This window comes from Gorilla gorilla, chromosome 1 (genome assembly GCF_029281585.2).
Source record: "Gorilla gorilla gorilla isolate KB3781 chromosome 1, NHGRI_mGorGor1-v2.1_pri, whole genome shotgun sequence".
Classification (NCBI taxonomy): domain Eukaryota; kingdom Metazoa; phylum Chordata; class Mammalia; order Primates; family Hominidae; genus Gorilla; species Gorilla gorilla.
The window spans coordinates 203,677,083-203,701,647 of NC_073224.2; the positions used below are offsets into that span (position 1 = coordinate 203,677,083).

The 24,565-nt window shown below is 43.0% G+C and overlaps 1 protein-coding gene across 16 annotated transcripts in view; it reads right to left on the reverse strand.

Moving 5' to 3' along the window:
• The window catches only part of THRAP3 (thyroid hormone receptor associated protein 3), an 80,028-nt gene that overhangs the window by 14,473 nt on the left and 40,990 nt on the right, over positions 1-24,565 (reverse strand). For all 16 annotated transcript variants that reach the window (XM_004025461.4, XM_019015346.3, XM_055391839.2 and 13 more), the window contains 3 exons: positions 8,168-8,335; positions 3,652-4,554; positions 1,157-1,861 (listed from right to left, as the gene is read on the reverse strand). In XM_004025461.4, coding sequence (XP_004025510.1) covers positions 1,157-1,861; positions 3,652-4,554; positions 8,168-8,304 — 1,745 coding nt within the window. In that variant the 5' untranslated portion in view covers positions 8,305-8,335. The remainder of the gene's footprint in view (positions 1-1,156; positions 1,862-3,651; positions 4,555-8,167; positions 8,336-24,565) is intronic.

Sequence of the window (24,565 nt, forward strand, 5' to 3'; positions counted from 1 at the left end):
GTGTGGCTGGAATGCTGTTCACATAGACTTCCAGCTGCCTGAGTAGTTTACACCAAGTAAAAAACCAGTCAGCCTTGGCCTCCCAACTCTTTCCTAAAGTTCAGGGGACAAGGGGTAGATGTATTGCCTTCCTTAACCCTAAAATTGTGGCCAGGCACGGTGGCTCATGCCTGTAATCCCAGCACTTTGGGAGGCTAAGGCAGGCAGATCACCTGAAGTCAGGAGTTCAAGATCAGCCTGGCCAACATGGTGTAACCCAGACTCTACTAACAATACAAAAATTAGCCAGGTGTGGTGGCAGGTGCGTGTAATCCCAACTACTGGTGAGGCTAAGGCAGGAGAATCGCTTGAACCTGAGAGGCAGAGGTTGCAGTGAGTTGAGAGTGCACCACTGCATGCCAGCCTGGGTGACAGAGAGAGATTCTGGGCTGGGTGCGGTGCTCACGCCTGTAATCCCAGCACTTTGGGAGGCCAAGGTGGGCGGATCACGAGGTCAGGAGATCGAGACCATCCTGGCTAACACGGTGAAACCCCATCTCTACTAAAAATACAAGAAATTAGCTGGGCGTGGAGGCCTGTGGTCCCAGCTACTCGGGAGGCTGAGGCAGGAGAATGGCATGAACCCAGGAGGCGGAGCTTGCGGTGAGTGGAGATCGCACCACTGCACTCCAGCCTGGGTGACAGAGGGAGACCCCGTCTCAAAAAAAAAAAAAAAAGGAGAGAGAGAGAGAGAGACTGTCTCAAAAATACAATACAATACAATAAAATTGCTACGTTATTTGATGGGGAAGGGACGTACTATAGACTTTGGCAACCCAGCTAGGAACGAAGAAGTGGATCCAGGATGGCTTCACAGGCAAAGCTATCTTAAATACAAGAAACAGTATTGGACTTGGGGGTGCAGTGATGAACAGAGAGTGAGCCAGTCACTAAGGACTGAAGAGATACTTCATCACCCCAGGGATACTGCCCCCCTTCAAAAGCACACAATCACTCTGTGACACATACTCTCCAGTGAACACAGGTGGACATGAAAGTATCACCACTGAAGCTTAAGACAGAAGGGGGAATACAGCAGAATGTCCCCAGGGAGAAAGGCTAGGCGACACCACTTAGGCCACTAAAGCACTGAGGATCAAGAAGGAGCACATCTCACCGTGCGAGGTCCTCATCAAAAGAGTCCATCCGGACATTGACCTGTGCCTCTCGAGTAATGGAAAAGGAAGACTTTCCTGTGGGAAAATCTCCTTTCGCTCCCAGCTTGTCTCGGCTCTCAGAGGTCTTTCTTGGGGGAGGTGATGAGCTTTTCTCCTGGACTGCTTTATAAGCAGTCACTCGGAAATTCTTCTCAGGCACAAAGCCCCTGTGCCCACCTTCGCTTCTCTTGCCCCGATCTTCCTTTTTGGATCTCTCTGGGAAAGACTCCTCCTCCAGCTCCTCTGTTTTTCTCTGCTTTTCCTTCCCTGGAGGTGCATATACCAGGCCCTCCCATTTGCCTGACTTCTCCTCCTCCTGGTTTTTGTTTGCACCTATGACTTTAGACATAAATTTGGGTTCATCATCAAACTCAGATTCCTTCCTTCCCTTAGCTTTGTCCTTATCTTGATCATCCATCTCCTCCTTATGGAAGTCAGCCATCTTCTTCTCAAAGTCATCTCGGAGCTTATACCTTTTGGGAGACTGACTGCCCCGAAAAGGCTTCTCAGAATCAGTTTTGGGAGCAAAAGAATCAGATTTCATTTTTCCATCACCCAAGCCTGTGTCAGAGAAGCTCCCTTTCTCTTTTATTTTTTCTTTATCGGTATTTGTTTGTTTCTGTTCCTTATCTTTTCCATTCTCTGTCTTCTGCTCTTCTAGATACCTATTTATAAAAACACAAGAGAGAGACACAAGGGGCTTCTTAACAGCTTGCTCTAAAATAGCACCTTACCGTTTTTGGTTTTTGATTCTCTGAAAAAAACATGTCTTATGGATTCCTGTATTACCAAAGGACTTTCTATGCGGTTACTTCGTAATAATTTCTGAAAACTGCCATTCACAGTTCTATGAACTTGGCAATTAAGAGAAAAATATATGATCCATGGAGTTGTGTCTTACAAAAGCAACCAAAGAGAACAACAAAAGTTATTTTTAGGATACTCAAAAACAAAAACAAAAACCTACTTACCTGTAATGTGATCTAGGGCAAAAAATAACTTAAGGTCTTACCCAACCTTCACTCAGTCACTTAAAATCTGCTTTCAGCAAAGTTAACATAGAATGTTCAACCTTGGACTGTTTTGCTTTTATACAACTCACATTTGGAAATACAAGTCTAAAAAGAGACTTCAAATTTGCTTCAAGTCACCTAGAAGATCTAAATACGAAATATACTGTGAACACAAATAAAAACAAAATACATGTTAATGGGGGAGAGGGTGACAGCAGCAAAAATCATCATTCTCTTTCTTATGGAAAAGCAGAGCTCATGCTCAAGTCTTCTAAAGAGATTCACAGTCCTGGCATGGAACAAAACTTATGTTTTAAAATAGACTTACTTGGGAGCTACACTATGAGGACCCAAAGGCATAAGAATGACATAATGAACTTTGGGAACTCAAGGAGAAGGATGGGAGGGGGCAAGGGATAAAAAACTACACACTGGGTACAGTGTACACTGCTCAGGTGATGGGTGCACCAAAACCTCAGAAATCACCATTAACAAACTTATCCATGTAACCAAACACCACCTATTCGCCCAAAAACCTATTGAAATAAATAAATAAATAAAATAAAACAGACTTACTGAAGGCAAGTACAGATTCAAAACATCTCATCTGTACCATTAATGCAGAAAGCTTAATCAAGTCAAAGTTGTGTTAATACAGCCAAGAAGAATCAAGGGATCAAAAAATATGCTAAATACGATAAAAGAAAAAAAAAAAAAAGGGGAGCCACTTGCTGGGTTAGTCCCTCTTGACCACAACCTGGTCCCAATGCAACTTCCCTGTAACCTCTCTGCCATCCCAATCCATCCAACCATACAAACAAAGATTCATGTTCCAACTCACCGTGTCCCCCAGGGGAGAAAGACGGAAGCACTGTCATGTCCTCTCCTAACACGCAGCCGTGTTGGCTTCTACTGGGACATACACCCACCTTGTGGTTTTAAAACAAGGCCTTCCTGGACTATGCCTTGGCCTTTCCCATTCTGCCCAGTCTCCTCAACTGGAGGGTATTGAGGGTGCAGCTCTTCACCATGATAGGCTGATGCAGATCGAACATAGTAGATGGTGGGTGCTAGAGGGTCTAAGAACTCCAGTGGCCATTCATTTTGGCAAAGACCATACTTTTTTTTGATAGCTGACCCACAAATCTCTACTGTTCTTTGGCTTACATTGGTAGAATCCAAGGCAAATTTTAAATGTGAAAACATCATTGCAGAGTAGTCTAAAGAAAGTTTATGCTGCAATACAAATTCAGGAAGGTAGGAAAGCTAGAGTTAACCTAAAGGTTTCCTTGGGTGATGCTTTTAATGTTTACTAACGAAAAGTCTAGGAAATAGGGATTACCTTTTACCATTAATCAGAGCTCTAACTTAGATCACATTACAATTAAACTGCCAGCTAGTGAGATAAAAACACAACCAGGCAGGGGAAATGAGATACTTGCCTCTTTGTATAGGCTGCTCCTCCTGAAGCAGCACTCTCCTCCTTCTGAGATGAGCCATATGTGGAGCCAGTGGACGGTGGACTCTTACCCACAGGGCTCTTTTTGGATGGACTCAGGGACCCAGAACCATGGTCGAACTGACCTTGGTGTGTCCCAGACTGATACCCGGCACCACTCGGCAGAGTTGAGCCCATCTGGGATGTGCTGGAAAGTGGAGGACTAGGTTTTGGCACGGGGCTAGGACGGGGTGACCGCCGCCTCACCACCACAGACTGGAGGGGGCTTTTGAGAGCTGGGCTTCGCTCCCGAGGACTCAGCTCAGAAACTGCTGAGGCCCGTGATGCAGAACCAGTGCCGTAGGTGGCATCTGGCCATGGCTTCGAGCTCTCAGATGCTTTTGTATCTTGAGAGGTGCCTCCAGAGAATGTCTGCTCTTTGGCCTCATCTCCCTGGTTATCCCCGGCAGCCTGAGATGGCCGGCTATCCTTAGAAGAGGACTTTTTCTCCTTTGCAGACTTGCGCTTAGAAGATTCAACTCGGCTATGGTTGGAGGAAGAACGGGAGGATGAGGAGCGCCTTGACCGGTCAGAAGACGACTTATCAGAGTTTCTAGAATGGCTCCTGGACCTTGGTGAAGGGGACCTTCTCTTTGGGGACCGGGATCTTGAACGGCCTCGACGAGGACTGTATGCTTGCCGGTAATTCTGCCAATTTGAGCGGTAGTTTCCATAGCCTCCTCGGTTATATTGGCCCCATGGATAAAAGCCTCTGTTACGCCCACGGAAATAATAGGGCCTTCTATAGCCTCTGTTGTGACCTCGGAAATCCCGATTCTGATATACTCTTGGGTGGTTTCTTTCTCTGTTATGAGCTGGAGAATATGATCTGGAACGAGACCTAGAACTGGAATGGAAAGGAAAGAGAGAAATGTTTGAATTTTTGACACAAGCATTTTTATTCAAGAAAAATCTGTTCTGAAATCCCTGCCCTTATGGGTCATTCACTTTCAGTTTTGTTTTCAAAGCAAGGGCACAAATATTTAATCCCATACGTATGGCCCTTACTAAGTACAAAAACATGGATAAGAATCATTTGAACAAGTGATGAAACACAGGTCACTTCATTCATATTGCAGCACATTTAAAATGGAGGTGTACTTCTACAGTGACTGAAAAACTATCAACATTTTCTTAAGGTAGTAAACCACATAAAGACCATTTTAATATACCATAATAATAGCTTACAGTTTCACAGGCACGGGGATTTTAACAGGGCTCCAGGTCATTGGAAACGAGAGAAAAACTGCGAGCTGTGGTACCTAGACAGGTACCCTGACCCCTATCTACACTGTGGTAACACTCCACACCCTATCCTAGTCAGCTCTCTCCCCCTTGTGCGGGATGAACTTCTTAGATACCACTAAGGCTTGGGATCGTAAAAGTATAGTTACAACAGGTACACACCAAAGAAAACTTGGGAGAATGCATCTGCTCAAAGCTTAAAAGAACTTACTAAAATCACATAAGCAAAACATAAAATATTGTTTTTTTAAATGGAAATGGTCTGACTACTTAGGTCATATTTCTGTGGCTGAGCTACATGATCTTAACTAGGTGCCACAAGAGGGCACTATCTGACCATAAAGTACCCAAGGACACATGAAGTTAGCAAAGAGTAACTAAAAAACACCCCCACCCCAGTGTGCACAGAAGGCTAGTGTTGTGTTCTTCTCCATTTAACAATATATAACTCTGGTAGAGCAAGATGAATTTCCAGAACCACAGAGACTTGATAGTAACCTAACTGTACATTCCTGAGTGTCAGGCTTGTCAATGATGAGAAACTTTGTTTCCATCAAAAAGCCAAAAATTACGTATGTTGGTGTAAAAATCCATTGGGGTTCTTGGATCCACTTTTCCTATCTACTATGATATAGATCATTGACATTAACCACTACTCCTAAGCAGCTGGCTACAAATAAGTAAAATTTACTAGAAAACTCTTTCAAATAATATTTTCTTTACATATAGAATAAAAACTCTTCAGTTAATCAGCAGGCTTTCTCATATCTGACTGGGAACAGATGCATTTTTGTTTTTCCAAATAACTCCAGTTAGCAAATATACTAGTTTCTTTTCAGGATTTAACAACTAAACAAAACAGTATTTTTAAGAAGAAAGTACATTCAATTTAATCTAAAGATAAAGTGGGATTGGTTTTCCACTATTTATTGCCCACTGTACTCAGATTTTTTTATCTACACCATGAATAAGAGCAACTGGCAAAGATATATCTTACTGCTGGTTGTTATTGTAATTAAGTACAATTAAAAAAAAACTTACCTTCCACACTTTTCATTTGAAAACAGTAACAATATAAGAAAAGAAGGGAGAGGCAGATGCAGATTATGAAAGTGAATACAACCCGATTAAAGGGCTATGCTTGAGGGAGGTGATCCACCACCAGCACTAAGGAGGGTTTAATTCATGTTCCCATCCTCACAGGCTACTGCTGCTTCTGTTACCAATTACTAGTGAGGGCCCTGGGCATACTGCATCCAAAACTCACAGTCATTGCACAGATGCAGGAAAATGAGTCTCTCTGCAGATTGCAAATGAAGTTATTTAAGAGATGTCACTTAAAAGGATACAGTCTGTGAAATACAAGGAAATAATCAATTTTCTCCAATTCTGTAGAACTCAGCAGTTAGTTAATTTAAAGGCATGGTTTCTCAAACTCTCTGGATAGATACTTTCCTTGCAGGAGAGGGAAAACAAAAGAAAAAACCATGAAACAGATAAGCCAGAAATAAAAACTGAACATCCAGTGGCAAATTTATCTGTTTCTAAAAACAGAGAAGTCAGACTACAATCAAGTATAAAAGCATACTTTCTAGTGGAGAAATTCCTCCAGAAAAGTCTCTTCTAGGTATATGATAGCATGTAAAGTGTCTCTAGACCTACCCCAGCACATACTGCCTTCCTAAAATATTTTTTCCTCATTTGCCAAGTCAGTGAGCAAGTGCCAAATGATTTGCAGAACAAGGAGAAAAGAACTGCCCGGAATTCCAGCTGTCATAAATACTTCAGAGTTGGTTAACATTTTTCAATTCAATTTTGTCTCTCAGTTTTGGTTGCATAGCCTCTTGGTGTTGAACCAACTATTTAGTTTCTTCTAGTTACTAGATTAAATTTTAAAAAGGTATCTTTCATAACCAAATGAGCTAAAACTGAGGTTTAAACTCCCTAAATCAAGATTCTGGGTACAGGGTAGGAGTTACTAAGAGTCTTGCTGGTCCCATGGCTTTAAAAGCAATTTCCTGAGGTAAATAAATTTAGGGTTTCCCTTTTCAATATTTATGCATACCTACTTTTTCAGGCTGGCTTCTCATAGACTCCATTTAATATCTACCTTGTTTTTGTTAAATGGTAAAAAAACAAAACCACTAATCCTTTGTTTAATAGACCCCTTAGAAGTACTATAGGGCTCTGGAAATCATCAAGAGTAAAAGTTTAATCACTGACTTCTGAGGTTTATTTTAAATGTCGTAATCAATTCATCTAAGACAAGGATTCTAGATACTCATCTGAAATAAACAGCAGGGGTTCCAAGTGTCAAACATGACAAATCATCTCCTTGCTAATATACTTGTGGGAAAAAGAATGAAAATGTACAAAGATTCCTCTTTAGCACATCAATTTAAATACACCAATATTTCCCAAACTCACATATAGAAACTTGTTATTTACTGAAAGCTTCTTATCTATCCACAAAAGAAAGTTTAAACACTTTTAAAGAATGAAAAATCCAACTCACAACACACCAAGAGAGGAAAGACGCTGGAGGTTTGGCATCCTATTCCAAGACATAATTAAAATAGGGAAATCCACCTGAAGGTGTGAAAACTGACTGAATTAGGAAATACTGGCAATAAATTCAAAAGAACTGTTCTCATATTCAGTAAGATAAAGTGATGTTTTCAATAGCGATTTTTAAAAAGTTTTAAGATACATTTACTAAACAGATGCAGCTTGTTAGTAATTGGCACATTGTATACAAATTACTCCTGATAAGTTTCTGTAAGTTTATTTTAGTGAGTTGAAGCTTCTTTTCCTTGCCATGTTGTTCATATTATTAATCCTCTTAGCTATCCTTTCTTTGCAGTGATGCACATAAACTTTGGTTCAAGCCTTCAAAAATAATTTGGTGAAAAATAATCAGCTATAGAGATTTGAAGCAAGCAGCTCAAATAAAAATAAAATGTTCTTTCTTCCAAAGTGGGTGGGAAATACTATGTGCTGGCAGAGGAAAGGAATCAGGCAATCAGCATGGCAGTCAAAGCTGATCTGGATTTGTAGTTTAAAGAGACCTGAAATATCTTATAGCCCAACCCTGCACCTCAAGCCAACCCCCCAGTCCATTTGACACTCACAGGAAAAGTCTAACAGAAGATTTTCAAACATCCACACGGACTGATGCAATGATTATCTCAATATACAAAGTCACACCCCCTTACCTCAGCCTGCGCTTCCTTGAACGAGAGAGAGATCGGCTTCGGGACCGAGACTTCGAAAATGAACGAGAACGAGATCTTGATGCAGATCTTGAGCGAGAAGAGCGAGATCCAGACTTGGATTTGTTTGTTTTTGACATCTCTGAAGAGAGGATCACTTTTCAATTACACCTAATGTAAGAAAATGTATTAGAACAAATGAGTGAGTTCCTTTGCAAATGTGAACCTCTTCGGACATTTTAGAAACACATTTCTTTTAATCTGGGCAACTTGAGAGGACCCCGTATCTACAAAAAAAAAAAAAAATTTTTTTTTTTTTTAATTAGCCAGTCACGGTGGTGCGTTCCTGTAGTCCTAGCTATTTGAGAGGCTAAGACAGGAGGGAGTGCAAAGTTACAGTGAGCTGTGATCACACCTCTGCACTGCAGCTCTGGAGGAAAGAGCAATACCCTATCTCCAAAAAAAAAAAAAGAGAAAGTGGCTGAGCACGGTGGCTCACGCCTGTAATCCCAGTGCACTGGGAGGCCAAGGTAGGAGGAGGACTGCTTAAGTCCAGGTGTTCAAGACTAGCCTGGGCAACATAGCAATATCCCGTGTCTACAAAGTTAAAAAAAAAAAAAAAATTTTTTTTTTTTTGAGATAGGAGTTTTGCTTTTGTTGCCCAGGCTAGAGTGCAATGGCTTAATCTCGGCTCACCGCAACCTCCGCCTCCCGGGTTCAAGCAATTCTCCTGCCTCAGCCTCCCAAGTAGCTGGGATTACAAGCATGGGCCACCATGCCCGGCTAATTTTTTTGTATTTTTAGTAGAGACAGGGTTTCTCCTTGTTGGTAAGGCTGGTCTCGAACTCCCGACCTCAGGTAATCCACCCGGCTCGGCCTCCCAAAGTGCTGGGATTACAGGCGTGAGCCACCGTGCCTGGCCTACAAAGTAAAAACTTTTAAAATTAGCTGGATGTAGTGGTAACGGCCTATAGTCTTAGCTACTCCAGAGGCTAAGGTGGGAATGGCCTGAGGCCAGGATTTTGAGACCAGCCTAAGCAACATAGGAAGATTCCCCCATCTCTACAAAAAAACAACTGTTTAAATAAAATAAACTTTAAAAACAGAAAGTAACATTAAAAAAAAAAAAGATGAAATGACTGATTTTTAAAAACCACTCTGCTCTTTCATCAAAAGGAATTTCTTAGTAGTACAAATCCCAAACAGACCAAGCCACAGCAGCAAATGGAAAACCTGACATGTAACCCTAACTGGGTAATACTGTAAGAGATGACCAAGAATGAGGGTGCTTATTAATTTTGGTGCATGCAGTCTTTTCTCAGTAAGCAAAGAAGCTTTGAGACTAAAGTCAGCTGTTAATAAAAGTACTGAGGAGATGTGAGACAGGTTTCCTAGTTCCAAGAGAAGAAACCCCATGCAATTTAACTTAGTTACAGAGTATGTGGCACATCTAGTCATAAAGAACCATCAATTTGTTCCAGCTCTTTATTACAAAAGAGTCAGCTGGGGGCGGTGGCTCACGCCTGTAATCCCAGCACTTTGGGAGGCTGAGGCGGGCTGATCGCCTGAGGTCAGGAGTTTGAGACCAGCGTGGCCAACATGGTGAAACCCCATCTCTACTAAAAAATACCACAAATTAGCCAGGCGTAGTGGCGGGTGCCTGTAATCCCAGCTACTCAGGAAGCTGAGACAGGAGAATCTCTCGAACCCAGGAGGCAGAGGTTACAGCGAGCCGAGATTGCGCCATTGCACTCCAGCCTGGACGACAAGAGCAAAACTCCGTTTCAAAAAAAAAAAAAAAAAAAAAAGAGTCAACTTTCTTTCAGGGTCATTTTCCCACCAAGAAACAAATAGTCTTTTTCCTTTTTTCCCCCTCCAGGAAAGAAGAGCGCCTCTAAGTTGCCCTGAGAAGTTAACGCCTGGTCTACAAGGTATACTTCTCTCCTTTATACTCTATTAGCGCCTTGGACATCTTCCCAGCAGTAAAAACTTTAAGTGCTAAAGTACATGTCTATCAAAGACAGTAAGAGTAAGGAATCTATCAAAGATCACAAAGCTAATTAATAGCCAAACCAGGCCCAAACTCCAGGGCCTATTCTATCACACTTTGCTGCCTAGCAAGATTCTGCCAAGTAATGCTGCCTCTTGTCTGTGAAGGGAAAATAATAATCAAATATTTCTCCCCTCCTACCCCTCAGAATTTGAAGATCTCAGCTCAAAAGCTATCTCCTCAGAGGTTCACCCTGACCACCCAGTCAAAAATAGCCACCAGTCATTCTCTAGGTCCAGTATGTATCTTACTCGTTTCTTCAGAGCAAAACTCAGTATGTGAAACTATCTTGTTTACTTGTTATTCTGTCTTTAATTAGAATGTAAGCTCTATAACAACAGAAACCTCATCTTTCTTTATTTAGTGCTGTACACCCAACGCCCAGAATAGCAAATGCTTAACCAGTGTTTTTATTAATTCATTTTATCCTTGAGGAGGGCATTTTTAATCCCGTTTTACAGATAAGAATTTTGAGGCATAGAGAAGGTAATTAACTTGCCCAAGGTCATACTGCCAAAATCCAAACCACGATCGACTTGCTCATTCATTAATTCATTCAGATGGGGTCTCCCTGTGTTGCCCAGGCTGGTCTCAAACTTCTAAGATCAATGGATCCTCCTGCCCTGGCCTCCCAAAGTGCTAGGATTACATGCGTGAGCCACCCCGCCCAGCCTCACCGTTGGCACATTTAACCACTATGCTATATTGCCTGTCTAGAGCGGTGTCTGGCATACAAGGGGTACTAACGAACTTATGGAACCAATGAATGCCAAGTGTCCACCCTTACCAAGTTTACAATCTGATAAAGGTGACAAGATATAGATAAACCGAAAGGTAGTATTTATTTTTGTTATATTCAAATAAAATACTTGAATTTCAAGAACTTTCTGAAAGACAAAAAACGCCTAGGAAGCTGCTATAGCTCCAGCTCACAGGGGAAACAAGCAAAATCTTAGAGACATAATTTAGAGGAGAACTGAGAAACTAATAAGAAGTTAGAGACAAAAGGTGATGAGTAAAAGACTGCTAGATGAGGATGCCAAGAACCCACAGTTTTAATCCTGCCAAAAAGATCACACTGTTGCAAGCTCTAGCAAGGTCAAAGATATTTCAATTTGGAGCTATTTTTGGCAGTAGTGTCACTATATGAAGTCAGAATAAAGGAGTAAGTTATTCAGGAGTGGGAGGTGGAGGTATAAACAAACAATTTACAATGAGAATATTAAAAATAAAAATACATTTTGTTTTTTTGGTTGTTCTTAAGCATTATTTTGGGGTTCTCTGGGTTCACTCTCGCCAAATGGAGACCTTTATTTCTGTCACAAGTTCAGGGATATCTATCTATGTCTGCCTAGTAACAGACTGTCTAACATTCTATTTTAACTTGGGTCAGAAACAAAAATCCATCTAGATGACTTACACAACAGGTGGATATTATCAGACTTTAAAAGAATAAAAAAGGGCAACAAGTTAGTGGAAAAGGAAACACTCATTTCAACACTCAGAAACTAAAAAACTAAGAAGCTAATTTTCATTAAGATGAAGAAAAGCTGCCATGTAAATACAAACAGAGCCAAACTTAACAATTCTGCACATATCAAGCTTACCAGAATTGACAAGTGCACTCAAGAGCTGCAATACTGTGACGCCCCCCGACTCCCATTCCCGGAGCTTCCTCTTTAATGTGAATTGAAACTAATTATTTTATTTATGTATTTATTTTATTTTATTTTTATTTATTTATTTATTTTTGAGACAGAGTTTCGCTCTTGTTGCTCAGGCTAGAGTGCAATGGCATGATCTCAGCTCACTGCAACCTCTGCCACCTGGGTTCAAGTGATTCTCCTGCCTCAGCTTCCCAAGTAGCTGGAATTACAGCGCCCACCACCATGCCCAGCTAATTTTTTGTACTTTTAGTAAAGACGGGGTTTCACTGTGTTAGCCAGGATGGTCTCAATCTCCTGACTTGGTGATCCGCCCACCTCGGCCTCCCAAAGTGCTGGGATTACATGCGTGACCCACCGCGCCTGGCACAAGGACAGAATTTCAAACAGCCTTTTGAATTGATTTCAGATATAATTCTGTCACTAGGAGAAAGAATTTGTTTTCAAACCGTTCTGCAGAGACACTTGAGAGGGTAGCACAAGCCCATCATCCTTTTCAGAAGCCCAAGCCTTCTTGACTCAAACTACTTGTCTAATTACCAAGCAGATCAATGGTCCTTGATCTTGAAAACAGATGCGTTTTACTTAAAACACAATTGTGTTTAAAAAAATTTATCCTTACATTTACGGTCAAAACCCGATTGAAGCCTGGTGCAGTGACTCACGCCTGTAATCTTAGTACTTTGGGAGGCCGAGGCAGGCACATCACCTGGGGTCAGCAGTTTGAGACCAGCCTGGCCAACATGGCAAAACCCCGTCTCTACTAAAAATACAAAAATTAGTCAAATGTGGTGGCAGGCACCTGTAATCCCACCTACTCAGAAGGCTGAGGCAGGGAGAATTACTTGAACCCGGGAGGTGGAAGTTGCAGTGAGCGAAGATCACGCCAGTGCACTCCAGCCTGGGCAACAAGGCAGGACTCCGTCTTAAAAAAAAAAAAAAAAAAAAAAAAGGGGGGGCTGGGCTCACGACTGTAACCCCACTCAGCACTTTGAGAGGCCGAGGCAGGTGGATCACCTGAGGTCAGGAGTTCAAGACCAGCCTAGCCAACATGGTTAAACCCCCTCTCTACTAAAAAAAATACTAAAATTAGCTGGGTGTGGCGGCAGGAACCTGTAATCCCAGCTACTTGGGAGGCTGAGGCAGGAGAATCGATTGAACCTGGGGGGCGGAGGTGGCAGTGAGCCTAGATTGTGCCATTGCGATCCAGCTTGGGTGACAAAAGCTGAATTCCGTCTCAAAATAATAATAATAATAATTTTTAAAAAAACCCAATTGACCATACATCTAAAAACTCATTTGGTTTTTCACCCTTTTCAAAAACCAACTGACCATAAATTTAAGGCCAGGCATGGTGGTGCATGCCCACAGTCCTAGCTACTTGGGAGACTTGAGGCAGGAGGATTGCTTGAGCCTGGGAGGTTGAAGATGCAGTGAGCCATGTTTGTGCCACTGCACTCCAGCCTGGGTGACAAAGCACGTTATCTGTCTCCAAAATAAAAAATAAATAAATGTGAGCCAGGCGTGGTGGTTCACACTTGTAATCCCAGCACTTTGGGAGACTGAAGCGGGTGGATCACCTGAGGTCAGGAGTTCGAGACCAGCCTGACCAACATGGTGAAACCCTATCTCTACTAAATATACAAAAAGTAGCCAGGTGTGGTGGCAGCTGCCTGTACACCACTGCACTCCAGCCTGGGTGACAGAGCAAGACTCCATCTCAAAAAATAAAATAAAATAAATGTGAGGCTGGGTGCGGTGGCTGATGCCTGCAATCCCAGCACTTTGGGAGGCAGAGGTGGGCAGATCTCCTGAGGTCAGGAGTTCGAGATCAGCCTGGTCAACATGGTGAAACCCTATCTCTACTAAGAATACAAAAATTAGCCAGGCGTGGTGGCAGGCGCCTGTAATCCCAGCTACTCAGGAGGCTGAGGCAGGAGAATCACTTGAACCTGGGAGGCGGAGGTTGCAGTGAGTCAAGACCGTGCCATTACACTCCAGCCTGGGCAATAAGCATGAAACTCCATCTCAAAACATAAGAATAAAATAAAAATTAAAAAAAGTGTGGATACAAGTCCCTTATTGGATGTATGACTTGCAAGTATTTTCTCCCATTTTGTAGGTTTTCTTTTCACTTTTTTTCTTTATTTATGTTTTTTGAGATGGAGTCTCCCTCTATTTCCCAGGCTGGAGTGCAGTGGCGTGATCTCGGCTCACTGCAGCCTCCACCTCCCCGGTTCCAGTCATTCTCTTGCCTCAGCCTCTCGAGTAGCTGGGATTACATTGGTGCAACACCACACCCAGCTCATTTTTGTATTTTTAATAGAGACGGGGTTTCACCATGTTGATCAGGCTGGTCTCAAACTCCTGACCTCAGGTGATCTGCCTGTCTCAGCCTCCCAAAGTGCTGGGATTACAAGCATGAGCCTCCATGCCCAGCTTTACACTTTCTTGATGCTGTCCTTTGAAACACATTTTTTTTTTTTTTTTTTTGAGACAGAGTCTGGCTCTGTTGCCCAGGCTGGAGTGCAGTGGCACGATCTCAGCTCACTGCAACCTCCGCCTCCCGGGTTCACACCATTCTCCTGCCTCAGCCTCCTGAGTAGCTGGGACTACAGGCGCCCACCACCACGGCTGGCTAATTTTTTGTATTTTTAGTAGAAATGGGGTTTCACCGTGTTAGCCAGGATGGTCTCAATCTTCTGACCTCATGACCCGCCTGCCTCGGCCTCCCAAAGTGCTGGGATTACAGGTGTGAGCCACCACACCCAGCCTTGAAGCACATTTTTTTTTACTCTGCTGAACTCTGTTTTTCTTTTGTTGCTTGTACTTTGTGTGACATGTCTAAGCAGGTTTTGTCTAACCCAAGGTCACAAAGATTTACTCCCAGGTTTTCTTGTAAGGGTTTTCTAGTTTTAGCACTATGTAGGTCTATGATCCATTATGATTTAATTTTTATGAATGTTGTCAAGTAAGGGTCCAACTTTATTTATTTAGAGACAGGGTTTCACTCTCTCACTCAGGCTGGAATGCAGTAGTGCAATCTCAACTCACTGCAGCCTCAATTTCCTGGGCTCAAGTGATCCGCCCACCCCAGTCTCCTGAGTAGCAGAGACTACAGGCCATGTGTCACCATACCTGGCTAATATTTGTATTTTGTAGAGACGGGGTCTCCCCATGTTGTCCAGACTGGTCTCGAACTCCTGGGCTCAAGCAATCCACCCACCTCGGCCTCCCAAGTGTTGGGATTACAGGCATGAGCCACCACACCTAGTCCAACTTTGTTGTCTTGCATGTGGCTATCTAGATCTAGCACCATTTGTTGAAAAGACTATTCTTATCATGCTGTTGCACTCCAGCCTGGGCAATAAGAGTGAAACTCCATCTCAAAAGAAAAAAAAAAAAAAGAAGACTTCTTTTTTTTTTTTTTTTGAGACAGAGTCTTGCTCTGTCACCCAGCCTGGAGTGCAGTGGTGCCATCTCAGCTCACTGCAAGCTCCACCTCCTGGGTTCACACCATTCTCCTGCCTCAGCCTCCCGAGTAGCTGGGACTACAGGTGCCCACCACCACGCCTGGCTAGTTTTTTGTATTTTTAGTAGAGACAGGGTTTCGCCACGTTAGCCAGGATGGTCTCGATCTCCCGACCTCGTGATCCACCTGCCTCGGCCTCCCAAAGTGCTGGGGATTACAGGCGTGAGCCACCACACCCAGACTTTTTTTTTTTTTTTTTGAGACAGACTCTCGCTTTGTCGCCCAGGCTGGAGTGCAGTGGTGCGATCTTAGCTTGCTGCAAGCTCCGCCTTGCAGATTCATGCCATTCTCCTGCCTCAGCCTCCCAAGTAGCTGGGACTACAGGTGCCTGCCACCACGCCCAGCTAATTTTTTTTTTGTGTGTGTATTTTTTAGTAGAGACGGGGTTTCACCGTGTTAGCCAGGATGGTCTTGATCTCCTGACCTCGTGATCCCCCTGCCTCGGCCTCCCAAAGTGCTGGGATTACAGGTGTGAGCCACCGCGCCTGGCCAAAAAAGACTATTCTTTCCCCACTGAATTGTCCTGGCACCCCTGTCAAAAATCAATTAATTGGCCGGGCACAGTGGCTCACGCCTGTAATCCCAGCACTTTGGGAGGCCAAGGCGGGTGGATCACGAGGTCAAGAAATTGAGATCAGCCTGGCCAACATGGTGAAACCCCGTCTCTACTAAAAATACAAAAATTAGCTGGGCGTGATGGCGCGTGCCTGTAATCCCAGCTACTCAGGAGGCTGAAGTAGGAGAATCACTTGAACCCGGGAGGTACAGGTTGCAGTGAGACAAGATTGCGTCATTGCACTCCAGTCTGGGTGACAAGAGCAAAACTCCAACTCAAAAAAAAAAAAAAAAAAAAGCCCAATTAATCATAAATGTAAGGATTCATTTCCGGACTCTCAATTTTACTCTACTGACCTGTCTGTCTCTCCTTATGTCAACACCACAGTCTTAATTAGTGTAGCTATAGTACAGTTTTAAATAAAAAAAGTGAGTCCTCCAACTTTTCTCTTTTTAAAAATAGTTTTGGCTATTCTAGGTACATGTCCATATGAATTTTAGAATCAGCATGCCAATTTCTGCAAAAAGACCATCTGGGATTTTGAGAGTGTGTGTGCTGAATCTGTAGATCAATTTGGAGAATATTGCCATCTTAACAATAGTAAGTCTTCCAAATCCATGAACATGAAATATCTTTCCACAATGTTTCAGTTTTCTGAATATAAGTTTTACACTGGCCTTTGTTAAATTTATTCCTAAATATATTATTTTGTTGCTATTGCAAATGAAATTACTTACGATTGATTTTCACTTGTTAACAATTTCATTTTCTTATTGTTCATTGCTACTGTATAGAAATACAGCTCATTTTGTCTGTGTGTGTGTGTGTGTGTGTGTCACACACACACACACAGACTTTTTTTTTTTTTTTGAGGTGGAGTCTTGCTCTGTTGCTCAGGCTGGAGTGCAGTGGCGTGATCTTGGCTCACTGCAGCCTCCACCTCCTGGGTTCAAGCAATTCTCCTGCCTCAGCCTCCCCAGTAGCTGGGATAATAGGCATCCGCTACCACGCCCAGCCGATTTTTTTTTATTTTTAATAGAGATGGGGTTTCGCCATGTTGGCCAGGCTGGTCTCAAACTCCTGACCTCAAATGATCTGCCACCTCGGCCTCCCAAAGTGCTGGGATTACAAGTGTGAGCCACCATGCCTGGCCTCATTTTTGTATATTGATCTTGTACCTGCAACCTTGCTAAATTCATTTATTAGCTCTAATTGGTTTTTAGTAGAATCCTTAGGTTTTTCTATTTAAGATTATACCATCTGCAAAAAGAGATGATTTTACTTCTTTACCAATTTAGATGCCTTGTGTTTCATTTTCTTGCCTAACTGCTCTGGCTGGAACGTCTAGTACACAATGGTAAATAAAATGGTGAGAGTGGACAGCCTTGTCTTGGTCTTGTTCCTCATCTTAAGGAGAAAGCATTCAGTCTTGCACCTTTAAGTATGATGTTAGCTGTAAATTTTTCATAGATGCCCTTTATCGTATTGAGGAAATTCCCTTCTACTTTGTTGACTATTTTTATAATGAGAAGGTGCTGGACTTCATTGAAATGTGTCTACTGAGATTTTCTTATCTTAAAAGAATGGGAAAAGTTCCTGAGAACTGACTCCATGTGAGCCTGCGCTCCTTATCCCTCTAACCAGGCCTCAGGACGAAGTCTCTACTCTGCTGAGAAGACAGCATGCTTTTCCAGATTAGATAATGCTACATTCAATGACTGTTAGGTAACAAAAAAGAGTTAACTAAATAAGTTTAACAATTCAGGATACCAAACCCAGGAGGCTACAAAATGAACCAGAGACCACATCTGATTTGTTCTCCATTTCATCTTCAGTGCTTTGCGTTTAGCCACAGAGTGGATACTTTGTACTTGCTAAATGAATAAACACACTCTTTCACGCTTCCTCTTCAATCTCCATTCTCTTCACAAGGAACAATAATTTTAAAAATCAGTTTATCAAATATTAACAATACAGTCAAGGAATAAAATTATGTATGTATCACAGTTCTGCTAACCTAGAAATTGAGATCATTCTCATCCCTTCTACACCTTATTCAAAGGCACAAAAGACCAAACTGATCTCGTTAGGGAGACACACTTCATTTACTAGTGCCACGTTTGAACAAAACTTCACTGCCACCAACATCCAGTCAGGAGAGCCATGCTTTCAACAGTCACTAAAGGGAAGAAGTAGGAAATCCTTGGTGAACAAGCCATCAACTGATAGAGATAAGACAGACAAAAATACCAAGAAAGAAATACCACCACCCATAAAGCGTTTTAGACAAAGCAGTGGGGTGGGCCTGACTTGTGTTCTGAATGCCTCTGGACAATTATGGGAGGAAAGCTGAGCTCAGGTGAAATATGAAACATGTTTACTATTTTACTCTTTTCTCTGGAGATCATCATCTCCTGAGTAAAAGACACAGAAACAGAATAAAGGGCAGCTGTGATATCTCTAGAGTAACACTCTGCCAAGGCCTCATACTCCACCTCATCCCTGAATAAACCAAATCAGAGACCCCTTCATGACATGTACTCTGCTATTAAGTGGCTCTCAAGTTATTAAGTAAGGTAAATCAGTAAATACTAATTTCAATTCTAAGGTCTTCAATTTATAGAAAAGAATATCCACATGTGCATTGGGTACTCTCCTAAAAAGTGGGGGTGATGTCCCTCTGGGGAGAATGGTCATTTAATTTAACTGTTTAAAACATTTAAAGATACAGGCTGGGCGTGGTGACTCAAACCTGTAATCCCAGCACTTTGGGAGGCTAAGGAAGGAGGCTTGCTTTTCAGTCCAGAAGTTCAAGGCCAACCTGGACAACATGGCAAGACCCTGTCTCTACAAAAAAAATAAAAAATAAAAAAATTATCCAGGGCCAGGCACAGTGGCTCAGGCCTGTAACCCCAGCACTTTGGGAAGCCAAAGGGGGTGAATTACTTGAGGTCAGGAGTTCCAGACCAGCCTGGCCAACATGGTAAAACCCCATCTCTATTAAAAATACAAAAATTAGGCCGGGCGCGGTGGCTCACGCCTGTAATCCCAGCACTTTGGGAGGCCGAGGCGGGCTGATCACCTGAGGTCGGGAGTTCAAGACCAGCCTGACCAACATGGAGAAACCCCTTCTCTACTAAAAATACAAAAATTAGCCGGGTGTGGTGGTATGCGTCTGTGATCCCAACTGCTAAGGAGGCTGAGGCAGGAGAATTGCTTGAACTCGGGAGGTGGAGGTTGCGGTGAGCGAAGACTACACTGCACTCCAGCTTGTACGACAGAAAGAGACTGCATCTCAAAAAAAAAAAAAAAAAAAAAAAAAAAAAGATAAGAAAAAGCCTGGGCACAGTGGCTCATGCCTGTAATCCCAGCACTTTGGGAAGCCAAGGTAGGCAGATCACGAGGTCAGGAGTTCGAGACTAGCCTGACGAACATGGTGAAACCCTGTCTCCACTAAAAATACAAGAATTAGCCAGGTGTGTTGGCACGCACCTGTAATCCCAGCTACTCAGGAAGCTGAGGCAGGAGAATCGCTTGAACCCGGGAGGCGGAGGTTGCAGTGAGCAGAGATCGCATCACTGCACTCCAGCCTGGGCAACAGAATGAAACTCCATCTTGGGGGAAAAAAAAATTTGCCTGTGTTATGAAAACAAAATTATCCTGGAACTTGGTACTGAAATTCTTAAAACTTTAAATACTGAATTCTGTGGAATTTGGTAGAACTTACTTTAAAAATATGAAATCTGTAGTTACAGACATACATATAAGACATATCTATATAAGGACATACAGCAAACTGTTATCAGTGATTATTTCTGCAGAGCAGAAAGAAGCTAACAGGAAGGGAACAGGAGAAGGAGGGATATGAGACGGGAAGAAAGGGCAGGAGCACTTGCTTCTTACTTTAATTTTTTTAGGCAGAGATTTCTCCCCCATTATTCTAAAAAAAAAAGTTAACATTCCATGAGTTGTGTACATTATTTTATTTTTAATATGAAATCAAACATCTACCTGCTTTTTTCTGATATTAAAAAAACCTGGCTGGGCGCAGTGGATCACACCTGTAATAATCTCAGCACTTTGGGAGTCCGAGGCAGGCGGATCACCTGAGGTCGGGAGTTGGAGACCAGCCTGACCAACGTGGAGAAACCTTGTCTCTACTAAAAATACAAAATTCGCTAGGCGTGGTGGGGCATGCCTGTAATCCCAGCTACTCAGGAGGCTAAGGCAGGAGAATTGCTTGAGCCCAGGAGGCAGAGGTTGCAGTGAGCCAAGATCGCGCCACTGCACTCCAGCCTGGGCAACAAGAGCGAAACTCCATCTCAAAAAAAAAAAAAAAAAAAAAAAAAAAAAACCTAAACAAATAGAACTGTATTTTTAATTATTTAGAGTCCATGTCCATTTTGGAAATCTTCTCACAGTAAATCTACTTTGCCTTTTTATGACTTTAAAGAAGGTTTAAAAGGGCCTGTCTTATAGCTGCGCGAGCAGGCGTGTGTGCGTGTGCCTGTGCGTGTGTGTGTCAGGGTCTCACTCTGTTGTTTCAGACTGGAGTGCAGTGGCTCGATTATAGCTCACTGCAGCCTCAACCTCCCTGGCTGGCTCAACTGATCCTCCCACCTCAGCCTCCTGAGTAGCTGGGACTACCGGCATGTGCCACTACAGCTGGCTAACTTTTCGTATTTTTTGTAGAGACAAGGTCTCGCCATGTTGCCCAAGCTGGTTTCAAACTCCTGGGTTCAAGGAGTCCTCCCTCCTCAGCCTTCCAAAGTGCTGGGATTACAGGCATGAGCCAATGTGCCCAGCCTGTTTATTTTATCATAGAAGTATTGATTCAAACATACACAAAAGTAGAAAGAACAGTATAGGGAACCCAAGTGTTTCCATCATCCAGCTTCAAACATTATCAATACTCTGCAGGCAGACTGTATTCTTGGTCAAAATCCGAACAAGTGTGGATAGATAAAGCCAGTTTCTGCAGCTCCTTTTGTGTATTTTCCTCCTTAAAAAAGACTTTATTTAAAAAGAGACATGCAGCTGTAAACAGTGGCTCACACCTGTAATCCCAGCACTTTGGGAGGTTGAGGGGTAGGACTGCTTGAGCCCAGGATGTCGAATCAGCCTGGGCAACATAGTGAGACCCTGTCTCTACAGAAGATTTAAAAAAAAAAAAAATTAGCTGGGCATGATGGCGAGCTCCTGCAGTCCCAGCTACTTGGGAGGCTGAGGTAGGAGGATGGCTTGGGCCCAGGTCCAGGCTGCAGTGACCAATGATTGCTCCACTGCACAACAGCCTGGGTTATGTGCTTTTCCACGTGTGTGCTCTGCAAATACATCTAAAAAGAGAATCAATTACAGCAAATAACATTCTAATTCAAACTCAAACACATCTAAAGTAAACTCCAAAGTACAACCTTAAACTCTCCCCCAATTACAGGACATGAAGTAGTCCAAAATGTCATTCCCAGTGGAGGCTCTTCCATCAACTTGTTTTTAGACATGAGAATACTTCATAACCACTGAGAAAAGTATCACGAGAGGGGAGAAAATACATAGTAAACTACTTTTTTTCATTAGCAACCCCAAAAGGCTGCAGCTTCTAACTCTATGGTGTCCGAAATCCACTGTAAAAAAAGGGAGCTCGCTTCAACTGTTTGTTTGGCATCTGGAGAACCAGTGGAACCAGCCTGGCAAATTTCACCACCACCACCAACAAAAATCAGCAAAAACACTCCTGTGTGTTCAGAAATTGGAGGGCTAAGGGATGTCAGTAAAGTCCATGCCCTCAGGAAAAACAATACTTGGTCCTTAGCTCTTGTCAAGGTAACTGCCAAGACAAAACACCCAATTCTGTGTATTGTTTTCTCCAGATTAAAAAACTAACTCGGCTGGGCGCGGTGGCTCATACCTGTAATCCCAGCACTTTCAGAGGCCGAGGCAGGTGGATCACCTGAGGCCAGGAGTTTGAGGCCAGCCTGGCCAACATGGTGAAACCCCATCTGTACTAAAAACAGAAAAATTAGCTGGGCGTGGTGGCGGGCGCCTGTGGTCACAGCTACTCAGGAGGCTGAGGCAGGAGAATCACTTGAACCTGGGAGGTGGAGCTTGCAGTGAGCTGAGAATGTGCCACTGCACTCCAGCCTGGGTGACAGATAGAGCGAGACTCCGTCTCAAAAAAAAAAAAAAAAAAAAAATTAACTCATGTTGGACACATGGATTACTTTTCTAAGTAGCCATTAAGAAGTTTCTCTCCTGGGCACAGTGGTTTCAGTCTATGGTCCCTCGTACTATGGAAGCCGAGACAGGAGTATCGCTTGAGCCCAGAAGTTCAAGGCTGCAGGTGAGCTACCACTGTGTCGTTGCACTCCAGCCTGGAGGACACAGCAAGGTGGGTCTGTCCTTAAAAACAAAAGTTTCCCCCAAAATAACCTCTGAAGTACTTTAAAGTACAGCAATTAAGGAATGGCAAGCCTGGTATAACACTGCCAATGTAACAAATACTGGACCAGCTCTTATCCATGGAGGTTCAATTCCAAGCCCTCCAAAATGTCCAAAATGTCAATCTCTGTTCTTCCTTTTCTAGTCTAGTATTTCTTTGGATGATAAAACGCACACTGAGTCATCTGATTCTCAGAAAATTCATACTAAACTGCACAGAAAAAAAAATGCTGACCTTTTTTCTGTCACCTTCAATGCAAGAAAAAGGGTAATTCCTTTCTTTTTTTTTTTGAGACAGAGTCTCGCACTGTTGCCCAGGCTGGAGTACAGTGGCACATGATCTCGGCTCACTACAACCTTCACCTCTTGGGTTCAAGTGATTCTCCTGCCTCAGCCTCCCGAGTAGCTGGGATTACAGCTGCGTGCTACCACACCCAACTAATTCTTGTATTTTCAGTAGAGATGGGGTTTCACCATATTGGCCAGGCTGGTCTTGAACTCCTGGCCTCAAGTGATCCATCTGCCTCGGCCTCCCAAAGTACTAGGATTACAGGCGTGAGTCACCGTGCCCGGCCTAGGGTAATTCCTTTCTAAAAGTACTGCTATTCACTTTGGATGTTTTGGATTCCCAGTTGTAAAACAGACCTGTTCTAACAGAACTCAGTCTCCGAAAGCCCCCAGATGCCCCGTATTCTGTGAGTGGGTGCGGGGAATATGGGCTCCCGTCTATCCAGCAGGGAGCCCATCCTACCTCTTCTTGACTTACCTCCTTTCAAGCCCTAGTATCAGTTAACAAATAACAAAAGAAGCTGCTCTGGCCTCCTGTTTGACTATTACTAATTGCTTTCTTCCCTCTTTCTTCTCCCCACAAAGTATCAATACCCCTGGAATTAGGTGGAACTGATCTCACTACACTAGTAGGTAAGAAGCTGAAAAACATAACCGCTGCCAAACAAGTGTTCAGGCTCCCTAAATGAGAGAAATTTACCAAAACTAAGGCTCCTACTGAATAAACCACAAACTCTTATTTGGAGCATGTGTTTTTACCTCTATTTTGTCATCAGTAAAATGATTTGGAACAGCTGTATTGCTGACAAAAAAACTTAAAAATTATACACGAATAGAGTGGAACATTCCTTTTTTACTACTTCAGCCATGTCCTAAAAAATGGAATTAAGTGGTAAAGAAACTTTGCTTTTAAAGGAGAATCACCCTTACCCACACATACACATACACTGTGACTCTGAAATTAACTGCAGAAGAAATTATTTAAGATTCTTATTATAGGCAGGGCGCGGTGGCTCACGCCTGTAATACCAGCACTTTGGGAGGCCGAGGCGGGTGGATCACCTGAGGTCAGGAGTTCAAGACCAGCCTGACCAATATGATGAAACCCCGTCTCTACTAAAAATACAAAAAAATTTAGCCGGGCGTGTTGGCATGCAAATGTAATCCCAGCTACTCGGGAGGCTGAGACAGGAGAATTGCTTGAAACCAGGAGGCAGAGGCTGCAGTGAGCCGAGATCGTGCCACTGCACTCCAGCCTGGCCAACAAGAGTAAAACTCTATCTCAAAAATAAATAAATAAATAAATAAATAAATATTCGTATTATAATCTACTCCTTTTTTACAACAAGCCAATCTGCCTGAAAATAGGTATCAACTGTCCAGGGACTTCGCCACTTACCTTCTCTGACTGTACTTAAACTTATCACTTGCATCTGAGACAATCCAAATTCAGGTAGTACCAACCTCACTTGGAAATGAGAGGTTCCAGAGCAAGTTAGAGCTTGGCTACAGAATCCTACGGGGGTGAGGGACACTGTGCTGCTGGCTTCTTTCCATCAGAACCAGCAAGAGATCACATTTCCTTCCCCCTTTTCAGCGAGTGAATTAGTTTCTGCTCATATCATATGGCAAATTCCACTCCTTCCATCATTTACTTTTTAAAGGAACAGGACCACATTACTTCTCAGTAACTTAGAGAGGTGGAGAAAATTCAATGAGAAATGTATTTTCCATGGGTTCCAAAATACAGCAGGCAGAGGGGCACTGCTTATCTCAAGGATGATTTCCACACAGGAACTGGAATTTTTCTTGTTTGTTGTTGTTTGTCATTTTTGAGACAGAGTCTGGCTCTGTTGCCCAGGCTGGAGTGCAG